The sequence below is a fragment of the Lepeophtheirus salmonis genome, chromosome 13 (genome assembly GCF_016086655.4).
Source record: "Lepeophtheirus salmonis chromosome 13, UVic_Lsal_1.4, whole genome shotgun sequence".
In the NCBI taxonomy this organism is placed as follows: domain Eukaryota; kingdom Metazoa; phylum Arthropoda; class Copepoda; order Siphonostomatoida; family Caligidae; genus Lepeophtheirus; species Lepeophtheirus salmonis.
In genome coordinates, this window is record NC_052143.2 from 42,388,431 (window position 1) to 42,411,024 (window position 22,594).

Below are 22,594 nucleotides of genomic sequence, written 5' to 3' on the forward strand. Positions count from 1 at the left end.
TACACATTTGAAGGATTTATATGAGCATGCTCAATACTCATAGGAAAATAAATGAATATGTAGAAGCGTTTATCAATGTAAATTTTAAATAAGGTAAGAAAAAAAAAAAAAGAAGAGTACGCAAATGAGTTAATGATAAATGGGATCATAGGTGTATGCGAGGCTCTTTCATAGCAAAACGCATTGATAACTACATACAGCATATTATATATAAATACTTGGGAACATTGTTCATAAAACATCATTTATACTCATCTCATCAACACTCAAATACATTGTCATGTCTACCAAGTGCATAATTGCTCTTTCATGCCTCTTTGCTCTCGCATCCGGAGCACCGCAATATAATCAAGCATCATACTCTGGAGGAGGGGGAGGAGGAGCCTCCCAATCCCTTGAGCCATACAACTATCAATACTCAGTCCAAGACCCTGAATCTGGAAACGACTTTTCAGCTCAAGAGTCATCTGACGGACAAGTTGTCTCTGGATCATACAGAGTCGCTCTTCCTGATGGTCGTATTCAAGTTGTGAATTATCGTGTTGAAGGAGATAGTGGATTTGTAGCGGATGTCTCCTATGAAGGTACTCCTTCCTACTCCAATGATGTCCCTCAACCCAGATACGTTTAAGAGAAGGGTCCTTACATTTCTTCAGTGATGATATGAATATCAAATCTGTTTATTTAATGCTTAAGTTATTTATTAATTGATATGATTCGTTTGTAACTCTTTATATTTAATAATGTTATCGCTCAAAGTTCAACTTTATGATTATATATAAGCCGTTCAAAATTATATACAAATACATTTTAATAATTGAATTAAATATATGCACATCTTTCTAAAAAAAACCATCTCAAAAGTTATTTGACTCCATTTTTGTAAACTAATTATTAAAATACCAACATCAATCACGACTAAGTTCAGTAAGATGTTAAATACTGAATAATGAAGAAACTGAATTAATATTGATAGGATTAATATTTGTAGCTCATAAATAGCAATTCAAATACACAAATAAGTTTTCCCATCAGTTTACTTTGTTTAATTGCTTTCTAGAGGCCAAAGTGTGGGCGTTGACACACCCAAATGACACAATTGTATCATATGTACAATTCCAAATCAAATATATTTATAATGCTAAATATAAAATTTGAAATCAAGCAATGCCAGAACAAATTTTTGGAAAAAACCTCATTGTATTAGACTAAGAATAAACATGCTTTATGTAGAAAATCGTCTAAATTTAAAATAGTCTGTCCTAAAAACTCTACATATTCCTTCAAAATTAAGAAATCAAAATGAACAAATTTAATATTTAACTTTTGTGATCAGTTCAATTAGCCATAAAACTTTTTATTAATGGGATCAATAACCTTTTGAAAAGATCCAAAGTATGAAAGGATCAAGAAATAGTATGCGTTCCCATTAGGCTTACATCAAGGTTCATGCTTTTTAGTTCGAGACTCAAGAGTATTAAGGATCTTTGCAGAGCATGGTCATAGGATACTGATCCAAAGAGGATGGAGAGTGTTGGGATATATAAAATTGAAGGACTTACAAAAGATGGTCTCATTTTTATAAATGTATACGCACTTAAAAAAATGCAAAGTTGGTTTGTCCTGAAAGACCTGTAAATGCATTTTTCCATTCACTAAAAAGTATTTCGAAGGAGAGGATTATGAACCACATAGCTCCACCTACCTCATCTGGTTTGAGGCTTATCGAAAAAAATCTCGAAGAAATAGGGGATCAATAAATGTGCCAATGTGATTTTAAGAATTCAAAGGCCTCTGATTTCCCATTATATAGCCTGTGTAAATTATAGGCTCATTACAAATTCACTGTCTACAAATAAATGGTCGAAAAAGAACGGTACAACTATTTGTTGTTTTTGAGAGGAGAAATAACAGGATGCTAATAATTTATTATTCAAGTGTTCTTATTCACAGGATGGAAGAATGAAACTTAGACAATATTTGGGGATTGTTGATGAGGGGAATATCTACACTTGTCGTCGGACTTAATGAGAGCTAATATTATTAGACTAAAATTTGTGTCAACAATTTAAAAAGACTATTATCAATTGACAAGAAACCAATAACTCCGTATGTAAGTTTTATTTGACAGTGAATAGTCTATTTCAAATGATAAACTGGCTTTGGATATGTAAATACTTAATTTCTGCATTTAACACTTAGGTATGTTGTTTTAAATATATATATATATATATGTTGGTTATTTTACGTGATTGTTTGTTTCAGAAGGTACTTATGTTGCTGTTACTTTTATATGCTTAAATTGGGGATAATAAACTCCCAAACTCAGGGCAAGTAGAAAAAAAAATAATGCTTAAAAAACAAGAATGCTTTCTCCTAACAATTATTTTTTAATGGAAATGAAATCAGGGTCCTAGGAAGTCAAAATCCTCATCATATGATATATATGCCCTCTGTAATTTTAAGAAGCAATTACTCTAAAGCTATTTTATAAACTCGAGTAATGACTTGAGCACATGTAAAAAATAACACGTGCTCACATGAAACTTAACATTTAATTCACTCCAATTGTATGCAAGGTATTATTAGTGACACGATAAACAATAACCTTGTTATATCCACAATCTACGTATTGTTTATACATATATGTGTGTATTTATAGATTCTTAAGGAGATAAGACTCATGAAAAAGCAATATAAATCAGACTTGGAGTAATAGAGAAGTACGTTATATTCCTTCATGTTTAAATCTCAAGTGAGATTGATAATAAATAGTAGTATTGGATTCGAGTACTACTCCAATTCCAAAAACTCGACCCTGACAACCATTTTACAACTACTCAAACTCTATACTCTAAACTTTATTCTATATTTTATCCGAAATTGTGAATGATCGAGGAAAGGGATCTCCAGGCCTTTGACTATCTCAAGCCGAATTTCAAACCCAAGAACATTTTTCTTTGTTAGGTTTGGTTCAAAAAGGGTTATATTTTTCCTATCTCAACTAGTAAATATCTACAACTGTTCTTCTAAACTATACGCAAAAAAATTATAAACAGTCCCTGGATTCTGTTTGTCTTTTTTTAAAACTTATTTTTTTTCTTTCCAAAATCTCTTTTTCTGAAAAAACAACATATATTATAATTGATTATTATGCAGACATTGGTGTAAAAAAAAGGACTTAATGAAATATAAACTGACTGGTCTAATTGTTTGTTTATTTCGTGAAATTGCCAATTTAGCTAATGGGTTGTAAATAGTACGTATGCACCTGTCAAAATAGCATAATTGGTTTTGAAATTGATCAAAATTAGTTGAAATCAGCTGTAGAATTACCCATTTGTATGTTTTAAGATTTAACGTACCGTTTGGCCTTTTGTGGCTTAATTATATACTAATAAAATATATTTATGTATACTATGTATTTATATAAAATGTTGCCAATTTTTGTGGGGTAAATTGGGCAGACACGGGCACCTAGGTTGCTGATTTTTTTTGTTAGATAGCTTGTTGGAATAAAATGAAATCAATTGACAAATTTGTTGTCCCAAATATTTAGAAAATGCATGGAACGACAACAAAAAAATTGATGGAACTCAGTGGGACGTTCGATTGCAAGGTTAGGTGGGAATTTGAGGCTTCTACAGGTATTGCAGACGAAGTTCCCAGCCCACGTCATGGTTTTTTGAGTCGTTAGCTATTAAGGCCACATGAAGCCTCTTCCTTGGCCCCCAAAGGCCTCAGGGTCAACACGTATACTTATTTGGAAGTGCTGGAGAACAAGGTGAAGTTCTGGATCGGCATGGTTGCCGATGGAAGGCCTTAAATATGGCAGCAGGACTCAGTTACCTACTGCATTTCAAAAATAAAGTCCCAAATGGCTCCAAGTCAATTTTGACGACTTCATCTCGTCATACTTTTTGCCTATAATATCCCCAAATCTAAACCGGACAGATTTTATTTGTGGGGTGGCATCAAACGAAAAACCAACCGAACTCCCTGCGACACCAAAGACGAACTTATCTTTCGGATCAAGAAGGAATTCCATGACCTACCAAGGGAACAAGTGGAGAAAGGCTGATCAGTGCTTAAGGTTTTGGCTTCGTGTAGAGACTATAATTGAGACTGGAGGTGATTTTATTGATTAAAATAAATCAGAATCCATCAATCTTTCAGAATCTTATTTTATTTTTAAAGTTTGATAAGTGGTTGGAGAGAACATTGCGTTTGAAAAAAAAAAAATCATTTTCTTAGCACAGACAACTTGTTGCACCCTGTTGGTAAACCACAAGTTGTGGAACTTATAAGAAGGAAATGTAATAAAATTAGCTGATCTATGTTTTTGAAATGTTAGTTAATCCTGTGGATAGAGTAAATTATATATCAACAATGGATTGACGTTTTTTAGTAAAAATATTTGTTTTTTTAATAAGAAAAACATTTATTTGTATTACCAGATGCGGCAAAGAAATCTTTACACCTTCAATCTAGAACTTTATCATGATGTATTTCAGCAACCAGTTGTAATAGGGTATGTCAATAAAATAAAAATAACTGTCCTGGCTACCTTAATCATCAATGTAGCCCCCTTGGCTGCAATGATGGCTTCTCTGGAAGGCCTTGCATCCATTGCAGCAGTAGTCTTCAGACATGACATCACAGTACTACTTGTCGGCGTCGTTGAGGTTTTGATCTTTGGGTGACGGACGTTACAGACCTCGGACTCAACATGCACCAATAAGTGAAGTCCAATGGGTTGGCATGTGGTGAGTAGGGAGGCTACATTTTCTTTGGCCAGAAAGGCAAGTTATCCTCGAACCACTTCGGGCCTTTTTCACACGCTTGCGCTGGCGCACTATCCTACTGGAACACCACGTACATGTCCAAGTAGTTGGTCTGGATCCCAAACTGCTTTGCAATCTCCTTTGGTTTCTTGCCAGTGTCCAGGAATATAAATTCGTTGGTCACGTTGAGATGTCATTTTCTTGGCTTCTAAGACACTTAGAAAGATCTAGGTTTTTTTTTCTTTATTTATTTATTTGTCAGTATTTGACCGGAAAAATTTGACCGCATTGACAAAAAAAACCTTGATTTATGCAGTAAAAACAAGGTGTAGAGATTTTTTCACTCGACCCGGTATATAGTTTAACTTAGATATTTCGGATTTAATTACTATTTAATATCACATTTTCACATACTATTCTTAAGATCTTATTTGTATATTCTGCTATGAAATTGATACACCACTCATCTTATTCTAGAACAATATTGGTTTATAAAATTGTGAAATTAATTATCATTAAAATGGATTCATTTATATAGCCAAGAAGTCATCATAAACTATGACATATTTTGACTAATATAAAGTTCAAGGTCAATTCGAAAATATTATCAATACAATGTTATTTCTTAGATTAAGTAGTCACGCAGTTAGGCGATATTAAGCACACATTCAAAAATGAGGAGTTGCTAAATAGACAAACCTTGTTTTCTTAATATAGAAGATGCAATCCTTCATCATGGTCTGTTATATCGTAAAATACGCATTAAGGCCTATGGATCTTATTTTTCAATCTAGACACCCTAAACTTCAGGCAAGGGTGTAATGCTATGCGATTAATATTTTTATGGAAAATAAATTTACAACAGTGTTGATGTTGAAAAACAACATATTTAAATACGCCCCGCTGACAACCTGGGGTTTGGGATAAGAACACAGTTACATATGTTCATTGCAATGTCCTAAAAATACAATACAGGCTGTCCACGATAACTACTTTAAACTTCATCCAGATCCATAATGTGGATATTTGGGGTTAAATCATACTAATATAAAAGGTTGCGTGAACAATACACTATAAATTCCACCACAATTGTTTTGACAACAAACAATAGTCATCATGGAAAACGTAAGGAGAGACACAATCCTTGAATTGGCTCGCGCAGGACACAAGCCCTCTGCTATCTACAAGCTTCTTAACTACCCCAAGACCACGGTGTACCGGGTCTTCAATACCTGGGAGCTTGAGGGGAAGGTCTGCTGCAAGGCCCACAACATGAGAAGTGACCGAATCCGCACTCCCCGCTTCCTTGAAGGCACTTGGAAGCCCATCAAGGCTTCGCTGGGGACTTCCTTGTCCAGGTTGGCCAAGAACAGTGGATTGAGCAATCAGCTAGTCTCCAATGCTGTGAATGAGGACCTCGGGTACAGGTCATACCGAATGGCCAAACAACACATCCTCACGGCATCCATGAAGGTCACCAGGCTCACCAACGGTAAGTGTCTCCTCAATGACCTGAATAGCCATGGAGGAAGAATCATCTTCTTGTCCGACGAGAAGAACTGGACTGTCAACAGAAGCTACAACGTCCAGAATGACAGTTGGCTTGCCAAGGAGGGAGAAGAGGTTCCTGCGGTCTTCACCACAAAGTTCCCGGGCTCCATTACGAGGTAGTGGAATGATGTCGATTCCGCGGAAGTCATCAGGGCATGCAAATCCTTTAGGGGCAGGATGTAGAAGATGGTGGCTGCTGAGGGAGGACATGTTGAATAAATTTATTGTTTAATATCATGTGTAACTTTTTCATATTCACAAATACACTCCAAATTCCATTTTTATCAAGCAGGTTGAATTTTAAGATAGTTCCAATTTATCGTGGACACCCTGTATACAAAAATCAACTCAACCAATGCTGCCGTTTTGGAGTGCTTATGTTACAGACATACATAAAGTCTACAAATACATCACATAACATTAATTAATGAAACTAATCTGAATCAGAGATTTTTCGATTTAATCTTGATACTATGTAACGTCTACCTTCAATATTTTCATCCGAGTGATGTTATAGCTTACGATGTCATTTATAAGTAGGTTGAAGTAAATAAATACCACATAGCGTAATAAATAAGCGTTCTAACTGTCAAATTTTAAAATGGGATTTTTATTAAATTTTAAAACTAATTATTTGAGGCCTAAACCAATATCACTTTGTCTTCATGCAAACATGTGAGAACTTTGTTGAACCTTGAAATTTTTCCCAAAATTAAAAATACTAATAAGATACAAATCCTATTGAAATGTTAAAACCCACATTTACAATAGTTATTTAAGTCATAGAACATGAAAATAACCATTAAAGCCTTCAACAATAATAGCTTCTAGCCTTAAAAGCCTTTTTTTTTTAAATCATGTTTTTAGAGTATATTTATGATTCAGACCCATATTTCGACATGAAATGACTATATCCATGAAAATTAAAGGTTGTAAAATTTGATAAAAGATATTCTGTCATTTATCAGATTATCTTCTGGAATTCAGTTCCTACAACATCTGTCTAAATATACCAAAATCAATCATATTTGGGAGCTAATATTTGTTACTAATATATGTATTAATAACAAAACTAAGAAATAATCATTATATAACAAGTTAAAAAGATTTGCCGCCCCAAAAAAGTTCGATTTTTATTGATTTGTTCGGTTTCACTTTTAATTTTTTTATTGAATATTTTATAGAAGAGCTATTGGTTGCATTTGGAGGTAAGGAGACTAATCCCAAATTAAATATGTTTATATCAAATTTGATAAAAATTTATTATAGATTAAGTCATCTGAAAAAATCCATCAAAATTGACCTTTTTTTTTTATAGAAAAATCCTTTGAAGTTGTAATATAAAGTTTATTCTTTAATTTTAATCTATATAAAATATTTTATGTCAAAATTTGGCTCTGAATCGTAAATATACTATAAAAAGGTTTCTTAATCAAACGATACGTTTTGCCTTTGATTTATGTAATTTAAACGATTCATTGATGGGAGAGATATATTTAATCTAAGAACGTTTTCTGAAGACATGAAGGGATGATTAAATGAATTCTGTATTTCCTTACAGACAAGCAATTGTGTCGTCAGAGAAAAACTATTTCTGTAATACTAGACCAATCTCTAGACATGGCTGCATGGAAAGCTAAGATACAGAAACTATCCTTTCAAAGGATATGAAGGAGCTCAGTTTAATTTATATTTGATGGATTAATAGCCATACTCATTAGATTGTATTAGAATCATCCTCAAGTATTGAATTATCTAGAGATATATGCAAGAAGTAATCGTCAAGAATGTTCCCGGAACCTTTATCACGGTCTATTGAATAGTTAAACATTGAGATTTGGACTACGTATCCATTTGACGAGTAAAGATTACAATTTGTGTGTGTTTAAAATATACTTAAGAGACTAGTAGTCCACTGAAAATGTCTGCCCATGAGGTAAGGTTCTCTAGTTATAGAATAAAGGTCGCATTCAAATGCAATTTGTGGAAAAAATACTCTAACTAGGTTCAAACAGTAGCAGATATATTTTCATATAATTAGTCAAATTTTTGGATGTCTAAGTATGGATCACTTAACATCTGGATAGACATCAGATACACAACCTCAATATGAGAGGCTTGCATATAAATAATAAATAATTATTCAATTAAGCAACAATTGTAGAAGAAAATAATTAATTCATGTAGAAATGTGATGAATCATGAACGCAGAAACATATACTAGTTATTATCAAGTATGATTGAATTTAGTCGAAGAAAGAGCTAATTTTTTAAATAGATTTCTTTCTAATTTAACTTTTAATTGCAGATCTTCTTTATTAGTAATTATAGAGAAAGGACCCCCTATTAAACTTCATCGAAGTGATACATTTTTTCAAAGAATCCATACCATAGTTATTAAATTCTGATTTTTTTCGTAGTCCATCATATTTATCGTGTATTGAAGAAGAGGGTCTCATGATTGCCCTGTTTTCATCTATAGATTACTTTGCATTATTTAATTAAGTAATTCATTTTTTAACTATAGTAAAATTAATTGAAAGTGTGAAAAACAATTTTTCTGATTTAATTTTCAATATCAGTATAGGGTTGTTGATCATTTTTGATGAAGGTACTATCAAGGATATATTTCGTAATCCACTGTAAATATATGTATATAAAGTGGTCCATTAAAATATGAACACTTTGAATTTTAAACTTGAACAAAATATAATTTGTTAATTAACAATACAATTTCAACATATATTAATACTATAAATATATGTCTGTCTGAGATCTCTTAATCATTAATGTAGCCGCTCTTAGCGGCAATGATGGTCTCCAGGCGGTGGAAAAAGGCCTGGCTCCCGCTGTATATAACTAGTCCTCTGTCATAGCATCCCAGTGCTGGACGACAGTGGCTTTGAGGGCTTTGGTGTTTCGATGAGGGGCACTGCAGGTCTTCCCCTCAACATGCACGCAAAAGATGTATTCACGTCTTGGAACGGAGGAGACGGGTTTCTTTCATTGCTGGTGTCAAAAGTGGCTTCTCCACCCTCAAAAGGCTGCTCTTCCCCCCCACTTTTTTATAGCTCTGTGACAGTCTGAGTCTGGTGTGAAACCTCGATATCTCTTGCATGTACTCTCATGGACTTGAAGGAATTAGTCTGGGATGTTTCCTTTAGCTCCTCCGGGTGCAGTTTTTCCTTTTTGACAGAGCCCTTCTTCTTTGCCAACGTTTGGTACTTGCTGACGGCGTAGAGGGTGGTCCTGGAGAGGCTTTACTGCTTGGAGTGCGCGAATTGAAATTTGTCCATCACGTTCAAGTCTCATTTTATCGACTTGTACGTAAGCTAGAGAGCTCAAATTTTTTTTTTTTTAAAACTAATTTGTTTATACTGAAATATATCGAAATATGAATTAATTTCAATCACTCTACCTTAATTAATTATTGAATGCAGAAGTGTTCAGATTTCAATGGACCCCCCAGATTATATCTGCTTGAATCTGTATTTTAAACCTCAGGATTTTTAAACTTATACTATGGATTTAGAACCTAAGTATGGATCATTCAAATTGTGACGTGTCTAAGTCAAACCGCCATTGAGTAATTCAGACAATAGAAAAAAATGTTTCTAGTTTTCCCAGTCTCCCCCTACATAATTATACGCTCTTGGATATTGTTCAGCTTTCCATCTAACATTTCCGCAAAAAAATAAAAATAAATTAGACATTCATGCAAAAAGTAGTACCTATATTATTTCATTACCTAATGTGAACAATGCTGTGATTATAATGAATATTGAAGTATGTAGTTTTTGGAATCAATATTTATAATCGATATGCTTAATATAATTTATGTTTTATAAAGAATGGGTACATATGGGTACTTTTTTAGTCAATTTTTATATATATTTGCACCTGTTTTTACACAGGTTCCAATGTTTTTCATCATTTATCCATTATTATATGTTAGTCAAATTAAATACATCAATAGTTAATGATATTCCATGAGGAACATCACTTTTGTTTGTTGCATTTACATATTTTAATATGAAGAGATTTAATCTTGGATAATGGAAAATTATTGAGTTCTTAGGATAATTTTACTTGATCTTTTGTCAACATTTGTGGATTTGTACTTTATTTTATCACGTAATCTTTTCTCAAAAAGCAATAGAAAAACCGGCTAAAGTCCCTTAGTAGTTCCAATTCCGTTTTTGAAGGTGTGTGGGGGGGGTTGTGGGGAGGGGGAGGAGTAATAGCTGTAACTAAAAACCAACATTTTGCAAAATAATAATCGTAAATTCTCACAAAGTGTGAGAAAATTTGTCATAGCCCCTTTCCCCCATGTTGCGCAACCCCAATAGTTAGCCCATTTCTTCTTAATGGAATAATTGTTGGTATATTTACAGCTTCACAAAAGCTAATTCAATTCAAATTTAAAAAAAATCAAAATAAAGCGACGTAGCTCCGCGGAGAGAGCTCGCGGAGAAATTATTCTCTGGATCTCAATGTGGGTAGGTTTGACTCACGGTACAGAAGGAAATATACATTATGTATGTAGGTATATGGACTTCAAATACAAGTCTAAAGTCAGATTGAGTAAATGTAACAGCGATTGTTTAACTTCCGGCAAATATTTTGCCTACTGAATCGATGTGCAAGTATCGCTTCAAGGCTCAGTAGGATTTTAAACTATAATTATGACTGATACATTCTAAAATGTGAAAAAATCTAGGCGTTTATATAAAAAAAAATGATGCCATGGAGTCATTTGAATCTTTCTGTTTAAAATTTGACATCATGTGAGGTTTTGATTAGATTGAGGAGGCCCAAATGGCTATTAGTACCTACACTTTAATGTTTACTTATAGTCTATCAACGTTTAGAACACTAATGAGGGAAACATAAGTAGAAAAATTGACAGCTGCCAACAAAATACATGTTAAATTTGTATGTTAGGATATAATGCCGTGTCATATTTATTAATGAACTCTTTTTAACTTTCAAATTAAGACAAATATTCAAGATTTTTACCAAATTATCTTTGTTCATAATATTTTAATATCTTAACCTAAAGCAAGTCGTTGCCTTTATTGTATAGCGCACCCTTTCCTCCAAAAAGAAACAGACAAAAACATTAAATCATCCTGTAGTTAGCCAACTGCTATTTATCTCTTAAGCCCTCCCAGACAATCATTGTTTTATTATTTCTCTCCAAATTTTAAAATTAATTACATATATTTATTTTTCATAGTATTAAAATCCTACATCGATACTGAACTATGATATGACTTAGTAGTTCTACATTTGTAATTGTATATCAAAAATTTATCAACAAAAGATTTAGATTCCTGTCCTTTTGGAAATTGTTAAAAATAATAAATTATGAAATAACCATCACAACTCAAGTGAAACGAAGGAATCGAGACCTGACAACAAAATGCATAGGGTATTTTTGTGTTAGGGAGATAACACAGTGACATTAATACTGATTATAGAACTTGGAGCTCTCTTTTGTATGTAGAGAAGAGGCACTCAAAGGGAGAGATGTAAATAAATAAAGAGAGATCTTTTGAGGGATCCAGCATGCATATAAAAACTTTCACCCAAGAAGAAAAGGCTCTCATTTACGGAGATTATTGTCTTCCTCAAGGATGTACAAAACCATTTTCATAGTCTTTACTTTGTTAATTGCCTACACATATGGGGCTCCACCTAAATATGGATTTCCAAAGCGGTTCTCTCAAGGACTTGAAGAAACGGCTGAACCCTTTATCTATCAATATACATCAGAACTTGACTCCAAACCCAAGTCGCCTCAGGAGGAAATCAATGATGGACAAATCATAGCAAGATCCTATAAAGTGGCTCTTCCAGATGGTCGAATTCAAGCGGTAGACTATAAAGTTGACGGAGATAATGAATTTATCGCGAACGTTCGATATGAAGACTACTCAGGAGATGAGCTCTATCCTAAATACCCATAAATTCATTATCAAATAAACTATATTTTCGATCTAAACGGATTTTTATAATAATTATATATTGATACATTTATAATAAAGTCATTATTTCCAAATAATTTTGTAGACAATTAATAAAAATATTTTGATGTGTGAAAAAAAAAAAAAAATCTCAAATCTAATCAATGTACCAATAATATCACTTTAATAAATGCAATAAATGAAACATTTAAATGATTATGAATAGTGTACATCAATAGGGTATTTTTGAATTTGGGTGACTGAAACAGCTTATTGTTTATTTTTTTACTACGTCATTTTAGTGCTGATTGTTTATCAAAAGTGCTGTTGATTTTGATATATGTAGATAATGTTGGACTAAAACTTTGCTTGTCTTAGTGAGTAAAGAAGAAATTGGGGGGGGAAATAATATAAAATCTAGAGTTGTAAAAAAAGTGATTGTGATACTTTTTGTATTTTTTATTTTTCAAGGCTATTATATTTTTTTTTCATTAAGAGTAAAAGTCAAAGTATACATAAAATGAATCTTTCTGAACTACTGAGAGAAACACTCACAGTTTGTTGGGGTTTTATAAGTGTTAGTTCTTGTTGAACTCAGTAGAACTAAAGATCTACATCTGAGTAATTCCTGCCCCCCGGTGTACTTGCAAGATACAAATCAGGATTTGTATTTATTTCCTTCACATTATGACTGCTTGCAGCTGATTTAATTAAACGCCATGACAGCTAAGCTGCTCTTCTCCCAAAGAGTTTTGGGTTTCTATTTTTAAGCAAATATGTTGATCATACATTCTACAACTCTTTACCTATATATATTTTCTTTATAATAAGTAGTGATGGGAGGAACACCCTCCCACCCCTAAATAAAAAAAATACTTATGCCAAAGCGATTCTACTAAAAATCCCCACGGCGATTCTGATACAGTTGCCGCCGATTCTTTAATATTTTAAATAATAGTTAAAAATACCATTAGAGGTATCCACAGGAATATATATATATATATATATTGGGGGGGAGGGGCTTGGTTTTTGGAATTAATAGAAGAAAAAAAATCCTAAAATTAAATTTCAAATATAAAATTTCAAAAAATAAATATTCAATTTACATACTCATAATTCAAAAAAAATTTAGAAATCCAAAACTGTTCAGAAAAAAATTCAAAAAACAATGTTTATTTACAAAAAACATTAAAATTTTGGGAAAAAATTTCAAAATCCAGAGGTTTTTACAAAAGTAATGATTTTTGTGAAAAAAAAAATCAAAGAAACACAGCTTTTATTTAAAAAATTTGAAAAACTAAACTAAATTGTAAATATTAAATTTAAAAAAAAAAATTTTAAATATTAAATTTTCTAGCAAAAAAAAAATCCTTAATTCGGGGATAGGGGTGCTTTTTTTTCATAACTTAGAAAATTAATAATTAGTTCAATACCAGTAATAAATAAGAATTGGAATAGTAAATTAAACCTTATTTTCCAGATCCCGTCCCGAATCAAGAAAAAAAATAACCGATTTTTTTTTCCGTCACTAATAACAAAATTAAATTGATTTGGAATTAAATATAAATACTCACAAATCTTTTTAGTAAATTGAACTGTATAATTGAAAGGATGAATATATTCAATTCAGAAAACAATTTAAGACTTTTTTTCCCCCTAACTTTCTAAGCAAGTTGTTTTAATGTCATTTAAAATGTCATTTTACTTTGATTTATTGAGTTTCTTTTTCGGGAATATAAAAAGTTCCTAGAACATATTATAATTTAATTTTTTTACTATGGTTGTTGTTATATAGGTACAAAGGGTGGAGAATGCCCCTATTTCCAAGGCCACATTGGATCTTAAGTTTTTGATATTGAGCCTTAAGCTTTTCTTCAAAAGTACAAGTCAAGTTAAAATCTTTGCACATTACTAACAACAAAATACATTGTAAATGTAATTGTGAGGTTTTCACGGCGATAGATCATGATAATGTGAAGTTAGTAAATATCTATATAAGTTTTTCAGATAATAATTTATCAAGACATTAATAATACTTTATCATAAATAGTACTGTAAAGTTAAGATCTATTTGAAAAGGAAAAAGTGATTCATTCATTCTAACTTAATAAACCATAATGTATTGTTCTGAAAATATTTTCTTTCTTATTCAATATGTATGTGTGTATGTTCATGTATCTTAAAACTACTACATAGCTGCATATCTTTTAATTTCTTACGTGTTACATGCGAGCATTCATAAAGTATGCGTCCCGGTTCCTTTAAGAATAGTTACACGAGTATAAATATCTAAGAATGAACTCCTAGGTGCATCAGTTCAATTCATCCAAGCGAATATAATCAAACAAAATGGTCTCAAAGGCAGTTCTTCTCTTTTTGGTCTTTGGATCCGCTCTTGCAGCTCCTCAGTACCAACAATCTTCCTATTCATCCTCTGCGTCCTCAGATCCCTATGCCTACCAATACGCAGTCCAGGATGGACCTTCTGGAAATGATTTTTCTGCCGAGGAGTCATCTGACGGACAAGTTGTCTCTGGATCCTATAAAGTTGTTCTTCCCGATGGTCGTATACAGGTTGTGACTTACCGGGTTGAAGGCGAGAGTGGCTTTGTTGCTGATGTCAAATATGAAGGAACACCCACATACCCCACTGCTCCACAACCTAAATATGTCTAAATTCATTTACATTTTCATTCATTTTTGTGAATGTGGTTTTCTGTATATTACATGAAATTATATTTATTTATAAATATATTAATTGAAACAATGTATTTTAGGGTTTAATTTAGATTCAAAGCATGAAATCATATTTTTTGGTGTATAAGATAATCTTGATTCAATTCCAAAAGGCTGGCAATCCGCGTGTGTAGGGTTATAGCTTGTTCTGATTAAGAGCGTTGAATACTTATTTGTTTGTTTACTCGTAACAGGATCTCAGCGCCATCTTGTAGCTTTAAATGTTCGTTTGCTCTATTATGTCTATATGTTTATTGAAATTTTATGACTTTGATCAACATGATTTTGATAAAAAACGATGAATAGCTCATTTTGTCAAAATAAAGCCTGAGATAATGTGCTGGATCAGGCTAATCGGAAAGATGGGTGAGGGCCCTGCCTTGAGATGAAAAGAGAGGAATGGAACAACGTATCTCAATGGACAACTCACTTGGGAGAAATTATTCTATTGAAATCAATGTGCGTAGGTTTGCGTGTTCTGATCGGCGCTGGAGAAGTCTATATACTTTATGTATATAGACTTCAAAGAACCAATGGAGTAAATTTCATACAATAATTTTTATTTATACTTAATCAATGCAACTCAATCAGTTTATACAAATAAGTCGAATAACGAGGATGAAAGTATGAACTGCACATTTTGTAGCGAGGAAATAAAGAATGTAATGTCTTCAGTTTATACAAATAAGTCGAATAACGAGGATGAGAGTATGAACGTCACATTTTGTAGCGAGGAAATAAAGAATTTAATTTGTGAAGTAAAATTGAAAGAAAAACTAAAAGTCTTGACGTCAGACACAGATATGGTAGTGGCATCCGATCCGATTCTTCCCAGGGCTTTTAAAATGGAGGTTATAATATATCCTTGCAGATGTAACAAAAAACCCATACCAACAAATTTGGAAGGTGTAATAAAGAAAGAACTCGCCGTTTTAGCTAATTTTTCCAACAATGGTCATTAATTCAGACTTTTGGGTAATTGCATCAAAGGAAAAAAATGAAAAAAAAGCTTTGAAAAGTTTTTCTATTATTGTTCTTTCTTAAACTCATGTCCCATATGTGTAAGGATTGTGTTATATTCCGTTAGAATGCTAGTTTTTTTTTGTTATTGTACAAGTCGAGAAAATGACACTTGAACGTCGCACACTCCATCTAGCTGGGCGGCTCCAGGATATCTGTCTTCCCTTTCAGAACGTTTGGAGAGAAAGAAGTGCTCTATTAAAAAAGCCCAACTGGATCAGGATTATTTAAAGAAAACAGCCTAGGGGAATCCCCTCTAATCCACACCGTGCATACATTCGTTTTATGAAATATTTGACCATTCAATTTATATTTCATTAAACATTACATTTTTTCTTATTAGTATCTGTGCAATAATCGATCATAATATTTATGTGGATTGAAAATAAAAGAATATAAATTTTACCAATCAAAAAGATTATGAGAATACAAACATTCCGAAACAGGAATCCTATCTGACCACAAATGGGATTAAACAATGTTCAAAAATGTATTAAAATCATAAATGTATACATGTATTTTTATGGATTAAGTACAAGTGTTAACAAGCGTAAACTCTTTTCCTAAAGAATCACAAGTATAAATATTACGAACAAAACTCTAGTTAGCATCAGTTCAATTCATACAGTAGAATATAAAACAAAATGGTTTCAAAGGCAATCGTTCTCTTTTTGGTTCTTGGATCCGCTCTTGCAGCTCCTCAATACCAAAGTCCCATCTATACATCTACTCAATCCCCTGAGCCCTACTCTTACCAATATGCCGTCCAGGATGCGGAATCTGGAAATGACTTTTCTGCTCAAGAGTCCTCTGATGGACAAGTTGTCTCTGGATCCTACAGAGTACTTCTTCCCGATGGTCGTGTTAAAGATGTAACTTACCATGTGGAAGGAGACAGTGGCTTCGTTGCTGATGTCAAATATGAAGAAACACCTTACTATGCTGTTGGTCCCCAAACCAAATATGTCTAAAACATAGATTTTTATTTATTTTCCTTTTTCTCTGAGTTACAATCAATTGTATTTATTTATGAATAAACAATATAAATAGATTTTTGCGTTTATATTTATATTTTTAAGACAAAAAATAATCAAGGGAATGCAATCATGGTTCTTAAATCTTGACTTAGATTAATACTCTACTACTTGAAGTCAGGCCATTTCCTTTGTTGTAAATACTTTTTTAGCAATCATATTGAGGATAAATAATTGTTTTAGCTATAAGTGTGAGTTTAGAAGTAAGTACCAATTAGTTTTGTTATAAGTGTTGTAAATGTTGATCGGTTGAACTTGAGTTATGTTTTGTTTAGTCGTGAACAATTATCTAGTAAACTTTATTAAAAAGCAAAGTTTGTTAGTCTGCTTATCGACGCCTAATAAGTCCGAGTAATTACGGGTTGGACTAAAATGTAAATCACATTGTGTTATAGGATTAAAATAGTTATTATATTTGGTAATCTTAAAGGATATTTTATTAAATGAAATTACCCATATAGTACAACCAGGAACACATTATACTCGGTATGATATTCTGCAATACACATCTACCGGTCAAGCTGAACTTAAACTCTAGTCAACTGTTCTAAAAATTTTACAAGAACAAAAAAATAAAAATTATTATTCTTATTTTGATATAACGAATATTTACGCCCGAAATTTTCACCATCACATAAAATATTAAATCTTTTTCATAGTATTTCATAATATATTTTCAAAATAAAAATCTGGAAAGCCTTGGATGTTGATAGGATGGGGAAATAAAATATTGTTTTTACTTATGGAGAATGTGGTAGCACATTCAAACTCTTAGAAATATGTAATTGTAGAAAATATGGCATGCTTGTGGGATTAGTAAATAAATGTTCAAAGCAATACTTCAGGTTTTAGTTTTGGAGACTAATAAGAGTATTAAACGAGTCAAGTCTGCCGGTAACAATAAATTACATTAATTATTAGAAAAATTCATTTCAAAAAGTTATAAATCGTTATACAGAGGTTATTTTAAACTATTTCTATTCCCTGAGTTTTTGAGCATCCAGTCAATGAGAATAGAGTACGCTCATTTGATGAAGACGCAAAACATGGAGTACCATTTAATTACGATTTATCTCCGTTATATTTAATTATATTGTTTCATTAGATAACCAAACAACATTTGAAACAAAAATAAACTTTTTTGTTACATAATATGTCTCCTCTCTAGGCCAGTATCACTGTCGAGAAGGCTGCAGAGACATTTGGTATTTATATCCAGATTGCCAATAATATCAAGGACTTCCTCCTTAAAACCCTCCACCAACCCAGATCTCAATCCCTAGGACTCTTTAATGTGAGTGTCTTAAAGAAGAATACCTGCCGCACATCTTCTCCAAATTTGGATAAGCTATGAGCCAGAATGGTACGTCATGAACACGCCCTTACTCGTCAAGAGCTAGCAATCTTTCCATTGGCTTCTCTGGTTATAAAGGAGGACATATTGTATACAAAATATAGAATTAAAATATGTCTTTGATTGGTTTTGAGCTGTCTTTTCTTGATGCGACAGAGATCACATTTTATTTTGGTTCCTTCATATTAATACACCTATATATATATAAACAAAAAAGATCATATAAATATACTAACAATAAAGTCCAGGGCAATTACGTAAAGATACATTATATAATTATAGTTTAAATTTATTCATCAAATCAAATAAAATCTCCAAATTAAATGTAATACATAAAATTAAAACGATAAAATTACAATACTATGAGAAGGTTTTCCTAAAATTCTTGATTATTCTGTTAAAAACTCTTCCCTTGGTGGATCCCATAAATGGAATAAACTTAATGACTCCTGATGCTGATGATGTATCCGTTCCTATGTTTGGAATTTTTAGCGACAAGGCCAAATATCTCGCAGATGCAGCCAAAATTATACCCCTCACTTCTTCCTCAACAATCGGTTCATATGACATCAGCCTGCTCGGAACAAGAGCTTTTGAGTTTAGTAGAGCAAAGTCAATTGCTTTTGGTTTCGGATGAAGCTCCTTTTTTTCTCTGTGAAAGTCCAAACAGCCCAATCACTTTCTGAAACTTTTCATCTCCACCCATCAACCCCTTTACATTTAATTTTATAAATGTCTTCAGAATGGTTAAAGACGGGCAATCTAAAAAAACATGGACTATGTCATTGAATATCTTACCACAGTCCTTATATGAACTCGCGAAAAAATTCAATAAGGAGATTTCTGTAATTGGACTGTGATTTTTTTTCACGTCCTTAATTCTCTCAACGATGACTTGATTCTGCTCTTCCAGTTTTCAGGGAGACTCAATCGTCTCCTATGTAGATCACATAATATATCCGTCTCACCTTCAAAATAAGGCAATGCCATTTTCAAATCCCAAGGGCATGGCATAATATAGAGACCTGAACTCCTCTCAAGAGGAAACTTGAATCTCCAGTCATTGAATAGATCTCAGGAGTGGATATCATGCCTAGCTAAAATGCTGTTCCTAATAGCATGTTTTTCCAAAATAAATGGATCCTTTAATTTCCTACAGAAAAACTTCTTACTCAGATTTTTCCGAACAATATTAACTGTTGAGTCTTCATTAAAGATCATTAGTCCAGATAACTCTTTGATCCGCACTCCACACTTGAGATAGTGCCGTGGTTACATCATTGGTAAGATTGATTCCCATCATAAGCCTTTTATATATTCTGGTGTCAGATATTGTTCTTCTCCATTCAAGTGAGGGATTCCTCGACATGTCCACAAAAATTTTACAGTATATTCGCGGAAAGATAATTGGTAAATGTGCTATGCCTCCCCGCAGATGAGATTTTGGTCTTTTTATGGCATTGATGTTGTTTTTAAAGAAAAGTCTACTAAGCCATACCTCTTCCTCCATAATCGCCTTTTCTGCCTAACTAAAGGACTTGTTGTAGCTTTATAAATTACTGTAGGAACAACAAGAGTATTGTTTAGGTCTATTCTTTTTTGGATATTTAACCTCCACCAGAGGTTTATTTTTTTATCCACCTTTGACTTAATTTGGTTCCAGTTATCTTCCTGGATACCATTGCTTTCCCGTGTGATGCCTAATATATCAATCTTCCTTATTATATTGCAGCTCCCAACTTTGAGCTCTTGAGCTGGACTCCATGAACCGATAAGCATAATAGTAGTTTTACACAAATTAAACTCCAGATCATATTTTTCTTAATTTTGTCATGCAACTATGAGTTTTGAGTCCCCACTGTGTATCTAGAATAATTTCTATATTAACTTTATTCAATTGATTCATCTTAATTAGAAAGGCCCATCCCTTTAAACTAGCTTTGTGCCATTTTGTTAAATCAAGTTCATAAATAAGAAAAGAAAGGAATAAAATGAAGTAGCAAACATGTTTTTATTCAAATGTGAAAAATCACTCTCCTCGGAGTTATTCCTTATATTAGTATACTTGATTCGTATTACAAATTAAAGTGAGATCCATAGTTTAGAAGCTATGGCCAATGAAACCTATTTCGACTGGCCTGTGTTTTGATCATAAAAATTTACTTTACTACATTGTCAATGCATATTATCATTGATCAAGTTAAAAATATTATACATTTTTTTAAATGCAGTGAAATAAGTTTAAAAAAAGTAAAAGGTCTGATCTTCATATTAAGAAAGTTATATAGAAAATGTAAAAAAAATATATTTATAGCATTTTGAGGGAAATTTTAGGGAACATAAACTTACATTTAGTCAATATTTTTAATATTAGAAATCAAAATGACTCCAAAAAATCGACTTTGGCTTTTTTGACCTTAAAAATCAACTCACAATTTGTTCCAAGTATAAAAATTGACGACTTAAGAGGAATAATTGGATGGATAACCTTGATATAGCAAATATCTCTTTAATCTTGAATTTTCTCGAAGGTTTCTTCCAGTCTTTTACTAAAATATTATTAGCATTTCAAGGTATCCTCAAAATTGACCAATATGAGACGAATATTTTTATGTTATGCTCTAATAAATTACTAAAGCTATGAGAATAGCAATAATTTTTATTATAATATCATTTCAAATTATCTTCAAATGTCCATAACTATATTTGATATTATTTTCAGCAGATATCTAATTAAATTAATCATTCTAAACCTACCAACCATCATAATGACCTAATTACCTGTTGAAAATATATACATTTTAAAATAAATAATCGTCTTTACCCTCCGTTAGTGAACATAGTTAATTAATTGTCATTCAAAGTTACCCCCAAGTAATAAGACCATTTCAACATAACCCCTTTTTAAATTTGTAATATTTTCTAAACTATTTCATCACTTTTGCAATCGTAAATGTCAATCAAAATGCTAAAAATACACGTTTTAGCTCAAAACAAGGCGAAACACTTACATTGCCTAAAATTAATCATAACAACATTAGTTTTGAGCATCAAAGAATCTAATTTGTTATTACTATAGTTAAAACATTAAAAAGAAGAATATATAAAATATATAGAATATAAAATCTTAACCCTAATCTTATTTGATTAATATATGATGTAAGGGTGGTAGGTCTAGAATAATTAATCTAACTAAATATTTGCCGAAAATTGTAACAAATATACATAGGTGTGCACATTTGTAATGATATTATAATAAAAATTATTGCTAGTCTCATAGCTTTAGTAATTTATTAAAGAATAACATAAAAATATTCTTCTCATATTGGTCAATTTTGAGTATACCTTGAAACCCTAATAATATTTTAGTAAATGAATGATAAACTTTTCTTTTTTTTTGAAAAATCAAAATTAAAGAGATCATTCCTATATCAAGGGTATCGAATGACTCCAACGTCCGTAAATCCAAACAATAAAACACTAATAAAATATAAATTATCCAATAATGACAGCTCTCAACAGAATATGATGTCTATTGAAGACATAACAGATTATATATTCAAAGAAGTCTAACCATAAGAAACCCAGTGGTAAAAATAGGTCTTCCTAATAAGATCAGGCAGGAGCTGGGTCTTAACACCATAGATGATGTAATTACCAAGGATATAATCAACCATCCGATCGTGAGTATGCTACGCGATTCCCTCCTAAGGGTCTTCCAGCCAACCAAAAAAACGCTTCGTCTAAGAGTAGCACTAAATATTAATAATAAAGCAATTAAGGAGGGAGGGGGGAAACAGATAGCCTCCAAACGATTTCTGCAACACTTACCAATGCAAAATAAAAGATAAAATGATCCAGAAACAATATGTGAGATCATTATTCGATCCATATCTCACTCCTAAACAGTCATACTTGAGATACCGGGTCGCCTTTGGAGTGTATTATATAGACTTGCAAAGACTGGAACAAAAATAAAACACTCGCCCATGGATTTCGTGACTGTGAATATTTAGAAGGAATATGGTGTATAATGGCTAAACGACTCACGCACTGCATAACAGATTATACATTCAAAGAAGTCTAACCATAAGTATGACAAGGTATATCCTTAACTTATCTGATAGATAAAAATGGTATCATTCA

General features: G+C 32.2%; 3 protein-coding genes across 3 annotated transcripts; all 3 read left to right on the plus strand.

Moving 5' to 3' along the window:
* The first annotated feature begins 280 nt into the window (after positions 1 to 280).
* LOC121127802 (cuticle protein 18.6) lies at positions 281 to 631 on the plus strand. The gene has a single exon (XM_040723322.2). The coding sequence runs from the start codon at positions 281 to 283 to the stop codon at positions 629 to 631; it is 351 nt and encodes a 116-aa protein (XP_040579256.1).
* A 14,022-nt stretch (positions 632 to 14,653) lies between these two features.
* Positions 14,654 to 14,980, plus strand: LOC121128009 (cuticle protein 19.8-like). Its single transcript, XM_040723587.2, has one exon. The coding sequence runs from the start codon at positions 14,654 to 14,656 to the stop codon at positions 14,978 to 14,980; it is 327 nt and encodes a 108-aa protein (XP_040579521.1).
* Positions 14,981 to 16,649: 1,669 nt separating this feature from the next.
* On the plus strand, positions 16,650 to 17,031 carry LOC121128181 (cuticle protein 19.8-like). The gene has a single exon (XM_040723757.2). It carries the CDS (start codon positions 16,705 to 16,707, stop codon positions 17,029 to 17,031), a length of 327 nt encoding a protein of 108 aa, XP_040579691.1. The 5' UTR covers positions 16,650 to 16,704.
* The last annotated feature ends 5,563 nt before the right edge of the window (positions 17,032 to 22,594 follow it).